Below are 13,267 nucleotides of genomic sequence, written 5' to 3'. Positions count from 1 at the left end.
AGTCGTTACGTTGATTTCCGGTGTCACCTCTCTGGCGGTCCGAGTTCAGTCAGTTGAGATTTTCTGCGGTGTTTTCCACCGCTTGGAGTGCTGTAACTGATCACAACCTTCAGTTGTTCCACTTCGGCTAGTCTACCCGACTCTACAGCAGCATGTCCTCAGCTCCGGACCACCCCGTCGTAGCCCTCCAGCTACTTAGTTAGCTCCGTGTGGCCGCTGATGAGAGCACCCGGCGGCTACAGCTCGGCAGCGGAATGCCTCGGAGGAAGAAAAACGGCCATAGCCCGGCTAGAGTTCCCAGCGGGCCGCCAGAAGGGGGAAGCCTCGGCCACAACACGGGTTACCGACTACCTCAGGGATTTGACGGCGCAATGGCGAACAACTTTCCATCCAGCACCTCGCTCTCCAGCTCCGACAAGGAGAGAATCGTGAAAAGCATGCGGGAGATGTTCTCACACCTGGACCCTGAAGTTATATACATCGTGCTGTCCGAGTGTGATTTTAAAGGTAGCTCTGAACACGGAAGCCCATTAGTCCAACCTGCTGTGTGACTCTTTGGAATGCTATGCAGTGTAACTTAGCTAACCAGTTAGCTGGGCAGCTTGTTAGCAGTGCTTTTTCCACTACTGATGATTTGACAGTGGAGGTCCATGGGTGTTACTGACAATATAAGTAGCCAACTAAAACCTCACATAGTTGCACTTTACACCAGGCTCTCCCACCTGTTGTACCTGTACACGTGAGCTCCACTGGTTACATGCCTGTCTCCAATACATACTGGGTGTAACATTATACGTGTGCGTTTAATGTCACTGACCAGGTGACTCTCAGATCAGTAAAGCAGAATAAAAACCTAACGACTTGATTAAGTTGTTCACATTGCTGACTGATATAAGCGTAAAATCCTGTTTCGGAGCCTGGGGGTCACACATGTCACTAATCAAAGGTCAGATGACTTCAGAGTCCTGTCTGAACAGGCATAGTAACAGTAGTTCACAGAATTACATACAAAACCTGCCTCTGTGCATAAGACACCTGCACTGCACTAACTGCCACTGTCATGTACATTATATAACGAGCTCAACACTAATTTAAAAGTGCAGGCATCGGTTATTGGTGTAGATTATGAGCAGTTGAGATACCCTGCAGTCATTTATCTGAATGAAATGTGACAAAAATGTTTCAAAAGTTATTTGTTGTTTATAAATGATAATTTAAGAATACGAATCATAAGTGTAACAGTGATATTCACTGGTGTGGGTTCAGACCCTAGCGGCAATACTTAAATATCACTAATAATACAACAACAAATATTATTAATGTATTTACTTTGGCAGGCACGTATTGAAATATCAGTACCTCAAATTTGAAAACGTTAGACACAAATTTTTGGCAGTTTTGATACTCCATTAATAGCTGTGATATAATATTTCTCTTTGAATAAATATATTAGCTTTTATTTGCTCAGTGTTTGGGCAGTTTTCCACCATGGTATCGAATGTATTATTGATAGTTCATTTATTTTCAAGGTATTGTATCAAAGTCAGAAATTGCAATATCGTGACTACACTAGCACTTTTGGCTGTTTGCTGTTGCTACTTTTTTATTAAATGCACTTAATTAATGCACTCTTTTTTCTTCGCGAGCTCATCAGTGCAAATACCAGGAAATCAAATACTGAAATGTTGAGTCATGAGTTATAAACTTGACGGACTCACTCCTCTCTATCTCTTGTTTGCTTTGTTTGTGTCTTAGTTGAAAATGCAATGGACTCTCTCTTGGAGCTTTCTGTGGCTGCTGAAGTTGCAGGTCCTATACCCTCTCCCATCTCTGGCTTTGAGCGCACAGCTGCAGCCCTGCTCAGCCCAGGCCACTTTTGTGAACCTAGACCAGACCCAATTCCTTCTGCTCCCTCCACCAACCTCCTGACAGAAGAGCTGGACCTGCTCGTCGATCAGGAGCTAGAGACATTAACCACGCAACAAGACATTAAGGAAGAGCGCAACAGCAGCCAGTATTTATCCACTTTCCCTCCACCACCATTCCCACAGCAGGTTCTGCCTGAGCTGCTTCAGTCCAGCCTGCATCCTGGATCTAGAGGGCCATCTGGTGGGCTAGTGGAGCACATCTCTGGAGCGTCCTCTCCACTCAATCAGCTCAGCCATTGGGAAGACGGGACTGCAGAGGAGCAGCAGTCATTAGTGGATTTCACACATCTGATGGCAGACAAGCCTGCAGACAGGCCGAAGCCTCCTTTAGACCTTGCAGCTTCGGGACGTCCTTCGGCTTTCCAGGTGTATAAAAAGCAGGACCCATCACAACCTCCGCCAGACAAGGCTGGGGTCATCCCCTCTCAAGCAATAGTCGGAGGGGCAAGATCTAAGGTGAACATGTCGGATCAGGAGCCTCTTGGCTACGTGCCGTCACCCTGGAACTTGGAAGCGCCTGCGTTTTCTCCCCGTATCCATGGAAACCAGTGGCCAGCATTCATTACCCCTGTGGCTCAAACGCCTTTCGCCTGGCCAAGCCAAAAACCCAGGCATGCGTCTCCCTGGCTGAGTCAGGGCCCTGTCAGTCAAGCACCTCTCAAACCTTCTGCTACTATCCCAAAATCCTGGGCCCTGCCTGCCCCTCATCCTCCTGCACAGCATAGCAGGCTTCGTCTTCAGGGGAAGGTCCTTGTGCTGATACGTGGTGCTCCAGGATCTGGCAAGTCGACCTTGGCAAGGTAAGAATGTTCGAATACTCGATTGCAATACACTCTGCTCTCTTGTAGCATATGCTCTTCAGGAGTGCTGTTTTGTAGTTGCATCACAGCTCCAGCCAACCCAGCCAAGACTTGGTTGCATGCCATGAACAAGAAACAACCATTACTGTTATTGGAAAGTGCTCATTTGGCCTGCAAACGTTTTGTTTCTAACAAGCTGAGAAATCAGAGAAGCACATTATGAGAAGATTGTTCACTCCTGTTTTGATGGCTTGTTATTGAGCTTTTAGGAATGATTTTGAAGTTTGACCTTTGACATTGACGTAACATGGTCAAGCACTTCTTACCACTGTGAGCCTTTTGGTCTTCAGGGCAGAGACTTTTGTCTGTGCCAAGGTCAAGGCTGCAAGCTTAAGCTGATAATGCTGGTTGTTTGTGACTCAACTCTGAAACGGCCTCTTCCTGGAAATTCTCAAAAAAGTCAGATTACACCTCTTTATGTAACATTTTGAAAACTGTGTTGTTTTCATTGTGTTTCCCATTTCCTGTGATATACTCTATTACAGGGAAAAGGTCAAGTAAGGTACGATACTTATACTAACAGTGCAACGTATATTAAGTTTGCAAAACTGTTTGTGTTAAAAGCATACAGATAATAAAAAGATGCATTTGAGGAAAAATGTTAAATACTGGTAAACAATCTGGTAAAGTAGATATAGAGTCAATTGGAAATCACTCTGATCAAAAGAATATTCTCAACTTCAGCATGTTCCTTTTTATTGTTGTAGGATTAAAAGAGTCAGTAGCTGTTTTTTTTGTCTTATTCAATTAGCCTACTTGCCAGTAGGTTCATTCAGCACAGCAATGAGTGTAAATCAGGGTGCCTAACAAGATCATATTATTTGAATAGATCAGATGTGTCAGTAGTGAGATGTGAGACCTTATAATGAAAGTATTGTTCTATCAAGATAGCCAAGATACATTTAAAATGGCCACTGCTGCCCAAGAGTCATGGACTTTTACTGAAACTATCACAAACGATGTGCGTGTGTGTCTGCAGAGCCTTGGTTGAGCATAACCCAGGTGGAGTTAAACTGTCCACTGACGACTATTTCTCTCGCACCGGAGAATATCAGTTTGACCCCGCTGCTCTGGGGGAGGCTCATGAGTGGAACCACAAGCGAGGTAAACAACATACACACACACACACACGCACACGCACACACACACACACACACACAGTTTTGATAAGAAGTGATACAGCATGATTATTTTATCTATGTAATTGATTGCCATTGTTTCCATCTTTGTGCTGCTTAGTATTGTTTTTTTACCCTAGTTGCACTATAAGAACATAATATTTTTGTTCCTCTTGTGCCGACTTTATTACATAGCCAAGGAAGCTTTTGAAAGGGGTGCTAACCCCATCATCATCGACAACACCAACATGCAGGGCTGGGAGATGAGACCCTATGTGGTTCAGGTCAGTCAGCCTTGCGTAAAGCAAAGCAGCAGATCTCACATGACCAGCTGATTATGTTGCAGCACTTATTGTTCTGGAGAAGAGGTTCATAAAACCCCCTCTTAAATAACATTTATTCATTACACTCTAAATGGGTTAGGCTTGAGCCCCTTATTGGTCCCCCATCTGCCCTACAGGCCCTGAAACATGGATACAAGGTGCTGTTCCGAGAGCCAGACACTTGGTGGAAGAACAAACCTAGAGAACTGGAGAGGTGAGAGACAAAGAGGGAATTACAGTTGCATCTGTTTTTGATGTGTGATGTGGACTATATTTTTCTCCCACATTTTGAGACGGTATTTCAGTTTTGAATCTTGGATCTGTTTGTACATGTTTGTTTTTATTCCTATGCAGACGTACCACGCATAATGTGCCAGTGGAAACAATCCGACGCATGCTCATGGGATATGAGCGCTTCGTCTCAGTCCAGTCCATCATGGGTTCACAGATGCCCGAGTTTAAACAGCGCCTCGTTCTGGAGAACAGAAGCTCTCAGTTAGTGCCGCTGCTCTGCTTTAACCTGATTTAGTCACATTGCATTTTGACAAATAAGACCCAGTTGTGACTCGTATAACAGAGAGAAGCATCTTATTTAGGAGACTGTGTGAATATTCTTGAAGTCATGTAATGAACATAAACACTAATCATCCAAATCATTGGGCTAAATCAGGCATAATGTTGTTGTTGTTGACTGAATCCTTTCATATCTCTTGTTTTCTCTAGGCCGGTGTCTTCAGAGGCACCTTGTCCTGACCTGGTAGAGCAGCCTGGATTGACTGAGGGATGTAAGAAGTCCTGCCCTCAGCTGTTTTCCTCCCTCCCAGACGTGTCATCCATCGGCCGTTCCTGTGAGGTGGGAATACTGGAGGACAGCGCCCACAAATCTACAGAGTCCCTCAATTTTCAGCCTACTGGAAGACTCGCGGAAAAACCTGAAATGTCGGATGGGGACGATGACATGGATTTGGGCGAATTAGATTCGGAGCTTGACGCCCAGCTGGAGCTGAATCAACCAATAGGAGATCAGAGAATCCCAGATTGCATTGTGGAGTCAGTGATGAACGAGGATCACCGTGGGGATGAACTGCCTGTGGCTTTCTCTGAGTCTATCAAACAAAGAGTGAGGCGAGAAAGGCCAAGCAGAAGGTCTGGTTTTGACATGCTGGAGCCTGCAGATCTGGTGAAAGATACTCAAAAATCAGACAGTGAGGAGAAAGAAAAGCCTAAGGGAGCAGAAGGGGTTGAGATGGAGAGTGATGGGGGAAACCAGATGTTGGACTTTTTAGGAGATTGGCCCTCCGAAGGGTCGCTCGGACAGCGACAGGTAAGGAGAAGAGTAAGGAATAAAGAAGGAACTGGGGAAGCTGAAGGTGTGCCTCAAGAAGCAAACGGAAATAAAACAAAAGTGCGGCCAGGACCCACAGAGTTTCAGAAGCTTCTGGATCTTATTCAGACTGGTGAAGCTGCCAGTCAGACCGACTCTTCCCGCTCGTCATCAATTTCCCCGAGCTCCGAAGGGGAATCGGAGGAAGAAGAGGAGGCAGGTGGCAGAAGTTCTAATAGTGAGACGAGAGAGCAAAATGTGAACAGGGTTGACAGCAGCAGAGGTGAATTACCTGACTGTGTTTTAGACTGGAAGGCAGCGGACTCTTGTAAGGTCAGGGAATCGAGACTTGATCATTGGGAGGCTCTTAAAACTGAAAATGAAGTGATTAGTACCAGAGGAGGGAGCGATGATGTGTTAGAGATTGACGGAGAAACAGGATCTGTGGATTTGAAATCAGCTAACCCAACAAATCCCCTCTCAGCTCTTATTGCTGATTCATTAGTTATCTCCAAAAATGTTGAGGCAAATGTACAACATGACGGAGCAGGAGGCCACAGTATTGAAGGTGAGGTTGGTAATGAGCCCAGTACTGGTTCTCCTGATGTGGACACGAATGACTGCACAGAGAGTGATAGAGAGAATACAGCTGAGGCTGATGGCAGTCAAATCAGTGAAGTGTGTCAGAGTCCTGTGTGTGAAGGCTCTGTGGAAGCAGACAGCAGCGCTTTCATTGGAGGCAGTCAGGAGAGAAAGCAGCGTCAGGGTCGTAGATCAGGAAAACAGTGCAAACTAGCCCTTACCTTTACTCAAAATTGCCCTGCTTCTCAGAATACTCTTGAGTGTCCCAATACAACCGCCCAAAATATGAACAGTGATCTGAATAGCATCAACACAGATGTTGAATCTAACTGTAACACCAGCCTTGAACCAAATATTGACCTGTTCAGCGAGCCTAAATCCGAGGCACACCTGAATCCTTCCTCACCTCCTCTGGTAGACGAAGGCTGCTCCACCCAGACAGAACCTCAAGACTTTGCCCTTCTTTGGCGTCTGAATCGTCAAGACAACCCTGATGAAGCAGCCATCACTTCAAGCTGCCAACTTTGTGGCATCGCAATTCTGTTTGGCGACTCCTCTCGCTTCGTGCCGGAACCGTCGTCTCCTGATTCTTCACTTCAGTCCTCCGGCCACAGAGAGGTGCCCTATCGCGTTGTACATGAGAAAGGCACACAGGTGGAGGAGAAAGAGGTCGGGACAACTCAAGACCGGCTTGAGAGCCTGCGCATTCTTAGCCGCCATTTTAAACTGGTGAGTTTTGATACACTGGAGGATCTGTATGACAAATGCCATCAGGACCTAGAATGGACCACCAACCTGCTGCTGGACTCTGGAGAGAGGTTCTTCAGAGATGAGGATGGTGAGAAAGAGGAGGAGGATGGTGCCTGGGGCGAAGAAGACCAGAACACATCTAGTTTGTGTGGAGCTTTAGGAAAGCCTGTAGAAACCAGGTTATGCCCTGATGTGTTAGATGAGCAGCACCCTCAAGATTTGCCAACTGGGTTTGAAGAAGGGACTCAGAGGTCAACCTGTGGGACCGTCAGCAACTCAGATGAGGGTGCCAATAAGGCCAACGAAACAAGTTTGGGAGTTCCAACTAGAAACAAAGAAATTCTTGATGCAACTTCAAAATCTCCTCAAACAGAACTTCTTCCTCAAGCAGTAAACGATAGAGAGAGTGGTGCCAACACTGAATGCAAAGTGGCATCAGAAGCAGACTTGGAAGGCGGCGCTCGGGGTATAAGCTTTGATGATGGAGTTATAATTGAAGATTCAAGAATAGAGATTGAGGAGGAGATTGCCAGCATGGATGAAGTCCACAGAATGCTGCAGGCTGAGCTAGACCAGATGGAGAGGGAAGAAAGACAGAAGGAGGAGGGGAAAACTGAAAGGAGGCACAAGGAGGGAAGGAGTCGACACCTGGACATTCAGAGTGTGGAGCTGAAATTACCCACCGAGGTGGCACTACAGCTAACTGAACTGTTCGGTCCTGTCGGAGTAGACCCAGGTAACTAACATACAGGTGAAAAATACACTTTTCAACCACTATAGCCTTGAAGCTTCGGTATGCTTCAAAGTATGTAAGTCGTATGATGCGTTTTCCTTCATGTGAAAAGGCTAAATCTGTTCTGCTACGCCACCATCGAGGTGAGAAACCAGCTGTCACAGAAAGGGACATATTTTATACATATTTTTTAAAATAAAATGAGTGTCTCTTTAATGCTATCTTTAAACAGAATTTCAAACTCTTTGATAACTTCGTCCCTGGCCAGTTGCTGCATAATGTGGGTGTGATTTTTCAGATAGTCTGTTTCGTAAAATTAGAAAACATAGTGTATGGAGATCTCAAGATTCAGCCATTTGAAATGAGGTTTCATACACCGTTAGATGATCGGACAAGCACTTTGTTTGAAACGTGCCAGGGCATTTCGCTTTTATTAATGAATAACTGAGCTGATAACTGATGTCTTTTTATTCTACTCTTGTACTCAGAAGTGACATAAGGGTTTCTGTCTTCTCCTGTCCACAATATTCAGGTATGTGTTCTGCTGATAACTATGAAGTGCAGATGGATCTGAACCTGGCTAAACTGCTCCACCAGAAGTGGAAGGAAACCATTCAGGTGAGCTCTTCATGTTACCTATAATTCCAGTTTATCAAATGACAGTGTTAAAGGGGTCGCTTGTCATGAGACTTATCAGCTGGCTTTATAGAGCTTTATGACAGGTTTCAGTTCAATGTACAGCTGTCTATACACAGACTCTAAAAATGTACTGTTCAAGACCTTCTCAACACCAAAAGACAGACACGCACAGTTGGAGATTAGCTGGTGAACATAGTGGAACAATCAGCAGTATTTAACCTTTAACCCTCTATAGATGTTAGTGTTTGACCAACAACAGAGCTAAAAGCAGACTGAATGTTCATCACAAGAAAAATCAGTTATGGTAGGTTTAATATTTGGCAGGGATACTTTACCAGCATCAGTTTTAAACATACACTATAACAAATCTACATATTTTGATTTACTGTGAGCCAGTCTGAGTTGGCCTCTGTTCATTAAATTAAATGAATGCTGTTTTACAGGAAAAACAGAGACAAGCAACTCTTTCCTTTCATTTGCTTCAGGAGAGTAAGTACCCTCATCCCACAGACACTTTGACACAAATTTGAATTGTGATGACGGCATATGATCAGTACTGGCCGAAACCCGCATCAGTTTTGTTGTTTAACCCTCAATCTCTTCCTTCCACATATATATTTGGTTTTCAAGAGCCTAACCATTAGTGGGACCTGCTCCAACGGCGTTTACAGTGTATTGTCCCTGTCAAACAAAGAAACAGAAAAAATAATTCTTATAGATAACTCAACCATTTACTGTAGATTTTTGATCGTGTAGGTTCAGTGCACTGGGGTGAGCCATACGTAGCTAAACCTGGGCAACGAGACCAGACACAGCCAGCACCTTTCTTGATTAGTGCAGATGGTTACATGTCGCTGGACAGCCAACCAGAGGCCCGTAATCAGATGCCATTCATGGACCACTGGAACGTGTCTCGCCAACACAATTCTCTCAGAGATATTATAAAGGAGCAGCAGGCTTTGCAGGAGAACGAAGAAAAGGTAACTCAAAGACCTTTTACACCTGCAGACTTCAGTATTTTTTGATGCATGGACATATTGAATGAAATGTGTTGGTATGGTTGGTTCCAACCGTCCTTCTGTCAGACCAGACAAAATCGCGCTGACATCGACCGGCGTGACGGAGCCGCCCTGTTGAAGGAGAGCCATCTGTACACCCTCTTCCCCACCATTGACAGGCATTTCCTCCAGGACATCTTCAGAGACAACAAGTAAGAAACAAGTAAAAAAAAACATTTTGAAAATTCAGATCCATCTCCATTGTAAGGTTGATAATGCAAACAGGCATGTTAAGCTGTGAATCCTTTTTAAAAAAATCAATAACAAGGACAGTTGTATGGATCTTACATGTTGAAAACACTATTCAATACCCCTGACATTCTTCTGTATGTGTTCATAGTTACAGCCTGACCCAGACGGAGCTCTTCCTTCGCTCTCTACTGACTGAGGAACCCGTCAAGACTGTGGTCGCCCCAGAGGCCCCTCGGTCTGACCACCACAGAGCAGCCAGCAAGGAGAGGGAAAAGGTATTCACAAAAATGGCGGAGGGAGAAACAAAAAGCGGAACAGGTCAAATGTTACCAACCAACTCATTTGTAACACATGATTGCCATGTGGTTTTCCTCATCACTCCCTTTAAGCCTTTATTTGCCATCCATGCACAATACTATCAGGATATTTTGACAGTAGCCACATGGTATCACCATACAGGCAGTGTTGTGATACATTATATGTAGCACAAGTTCATCTGCAATACACCACAACTATGTTACCACAGTAGACTCCAGTAATAGTATGTACATTTAATTTTAAGAAAGAAAAAAACTGAGACAGACTTGACAGTGTACCAAACTTAATTTGGATTTATGTATTTTTCATTTAAACAGAGTAACAAGTAAATATCTAAGAAAAGGAAACCTCACTGCCTCACTATCACTTCATGCAGACAGAAGTTACTGATTACATTTTTCACCCTTGAATAGCTAATAAGCCTGTATCACCATGCTCAATTTTGATTTGTCAGAGGCAAAAGCCCCCGGAGGCTGTCATACCTGACTATCAGGATACGGAGGACCCAGATTATGAGGACTTCAGGGCTGAGGCCAGCCTTCAGAGGAGCCGACAGCTTGAGTGCTTCTCCAAGGCTGCCGAGGCCTTCAAGACAGGACGTAAAGAAGTGGCCTCCTTCTACGCACAGCAGGTGAGGAGCTTAATGTTTTACTGCAATATTTTGACCTGTGAAGCACTTTGCAGGTAGTTTTTAAATGTTCCAAAGGTGCAGCTCTTCTTTAATAATGACTTCTCTGCTCACAGTAAGTCAATTTTGTATCACCTCTTTCATAGGGACACCTGCACGGCCAGAGGATGCACGACGCCAATCACCGAGCAGCAGTTCAGATTTTTCAAAGGGTCAACTCATCGCTGCTGCCCAACAACATCCTGGACCTCCATGGGTTGCATGTCGATGAGGCCTTGGAGCATCTGGCCCAGGTCTTGGAGGACAAAACTACAGGTAAAACCTCTAAAACGGGTCATTAGTTTAAAATCATATTTATAAGCAATATTCATAGAATATGTTAATAGACATGAAAGATTATGATTATAATACGATGTTTAGAATGTGTAAATGTGTCAAATGTCCAGCTTTGAGGCTTACATGAACATATAGCAGCAGGTAATGGGGTCGGTTCTGTTTCTGAACTTTGAGTACTGGGTAGGTTTGCAAAACAGTGTTGCTCCTGAGTTGTGACACTCCTGTTAACTGATTTCTGTTTGTGTGTGTGTGTGTGTGTGTGTGTGTGTGTGTGTTTTGTTCTTCTTTGGCCTCTTTCTGTGTAGAATGTGAGCAGGGTCTGTGTCGACCTCAGCTCTCTGTCATCACAGGAAGAGGGAACCACAGCCAGGGGGGCGTGGCCCGCATCCGCCCCGCCGTTATAGACTACCTCACCAACAAACACTACAGGTATACACATACACACACACATACACACCGACAAATGCAAAACACACATGCACGACATGTTCATCCTCACCCACCTTTTCTGCTATCTCTTTATCTCTCAGGTTCACTGAGCCAAAGATGGGTCTCGTGTTAGTCTCTTTGAAGTGAGAAGAACTTGGTTTATTGGATTCAAGCTGCTATGGAGGACAACACAAACACACACACCCTCACTCTTGCTCTCTCCCTACACCACATATACAATCATTACAGTATATACAGTATGGTGCACTAAGCAATCTTATATCCTACATCTGTCAGTTTTTTGTACTTTTTGTCTCTTTTTCTCCGTTGGCCATATCGATGCTAGAAATATAATTTCACCTAAACCTCGTTAAATTGATGTTAATCTTAATTCAGATCTTAGTCGCTAGCGTAACTGCATTCATTTGAAACACAAATAAGATATTTGTTTGCATGTTTAAAGCCAAGTATGTATGCACATTTTGTATTTAAGTGTTTTATAGTGTGGTTTATTTTGCTTTACATTTTTCTTTATGCCTTTTAAAGAGTATTTAGATTCCAGTGTTTTGAAGGCTCCATGTTGGTAAGGTGGTGTTTAATCATTGGAACAATTCCCAACGTGGAGACATGTATGAGGAGTTATGTAAAGATTTTAATGACACTTGAATTGAATGGTGATTGCATGCTGTCAGTGTGGAGGATATTCTAGGATTTTAAGAAATATTTTGTCCTTTTTTGAAACACAATTGAATTATTCTATTTGGCACTAATTCTACATATGATGCTTGTCATCTAATCAGAGATTGTCCTCTGAGAGGTGAGTGAGAAAACCAAATGCTCATTAAGAAGAGAATTGTTTCTCTTTGAGTGTCACAGTGTGTTGCTCACCAGGTGGTGAGCTCGAAACTCTTTAGATGATCAGAAGGCCGTTGAATAGTTTGAACACCCTCCATGATGAGCTCTGCAGCAGTCATTCTCCTTGTCTTAGCAGATGCCTCAGCAACATACTGCAACTATTCATTTACGTTTGCTTAACGCCGAGCCAAGCTTAGCTGCTAATATGTTCACATGCAAACTCAGGAAAAGATTCAACAATGTTTGGTTTTCTCTTCTTTTAAGGCCAGTCAAGTGTTTCCAGCCTGTTCCTGGTAGCTTTTTTTAAATCCATTGTGCCAAATTTTGTAGCAGTTGTACTCTCAGGTTGCTACACCGGTTTTGTAGGTTTAAAATTGCTTCCATTTTTCTATTTGTGATATTTTCATAAAGGTGAAACAAAAGTGTTGTAATTTTACTAATTGTACATATTGTGAACACATGAATTATAAAGAGAAAATTGTATTTTTGTATTCATTTGTTCATATACTTTTACAGAGAATATTGTAATGTGGAATAAAATCCTATATGTTCACAGCTTCATGTGTTGGTGAATATTATTTGTCTTATGTGTGAACGCAGCTTTGATAGTTATTTGGTAGAGTCAAACGAATATACTGATATTATTTGCTGGTATTGCCTATCACAGATATGTCAAGAGAAAGATCAGTATCTACAGATATTTGTCTGATTTGCACCTATATGAATTTTGTTTTTAAAGACATTTGGAGTAATTCATAATTAAATCTTTTACCATTTCATTGCACTGATAGAATTTTGGACAATAAATTTTATTGTTCAACTATAAAATGTCCCGCCTCTTTCTCCTGCCTCTATCTCTGTCAGGTTTTTGATTACCACATTTTAGGGATCATTACATTAAATGTGTGTATATCTACTGGCTGATATGTTGATATCGGAATTTTATTACTACCTAATGTTTGTATCGGCTGTAATCAGTTGGGCGTTACTCCCACAACATATAGCGTACGACAGGGGGTCAGACCCCTTAGGCACGAGGTAGCTTAACCAGTGGAACTCTAGAAATAAATCTGCAAGAGCATTTTTTAGAATGTTTATAAAAGATTACCAATTCCAACTTAGACCTGGATATAGATGTAGTATAGTGCTTATTTGTGTTTGTTAGACTTATTTCTCTTTTTGACCTTTACTGAC

At 43.3% G+C, this 13,267-nt stretch overlaps 1 protein-coding gene across 1 annotated transcript; it reads left to right on the top strand.

The window, feature by feature from the left end:
• The first annotated feature begins 25 nt into the window (after positions 1 to 25).
• n4bp2 (NEDD4 binding protein 2) lies at positions 26 to 12,629 on the top strand. Its single transcript, XM_030428360.1, has 16 exons — positions 26 to 507; positions 1,756 to 2,728; positions 3,768 to 3,892; positions 4,102 to 4,190; positions 4,367 to 4,443; positions 4,584 to 4,724; positions 4,953 to 7,621; positions 8,151 to 8,236; positions 8,701 to 8,746; positions 9,014 to 9,237; positions 9,343 to 9,467; positions 9,656 to 9,782; positions 10,280 to 10,456; positions 10,600 to 10,768; positions 11,095 to 11,218; positions 11,320 to 12,629. Exons 1-16 carry the CDS (start codon positions 255 to 257, stop codon positions 11,363 to 11,365), a joined length of 5,451 nt encoding a protein of 1,816 aa, XP_030284220.1. The 5' UTR covers positions 26 to 254; the 3' UTR covers positions 11,366 to 12,629.
• Positions 12,630 to 13,267: the final 638 nt, after the last annotated feature.

The sequence above is a fragment of the Sparus aurata genome, chromosome 1 (genome assembly GCF_900880675.1).
Source record: "Sparus aurata chromosome 1, fSpaAur1.1, whole genome shotgun sequence".
NCBI lineage: Eukaryota > Metazoa > Chordata > Actinopteri > Spariformes > Sparidae > Sparus > Sparus aurata.
Note: the sequence above shows the minus strand (reverse complement) of the source record. Positions and strands in the feature narration are given on the sequence as shown.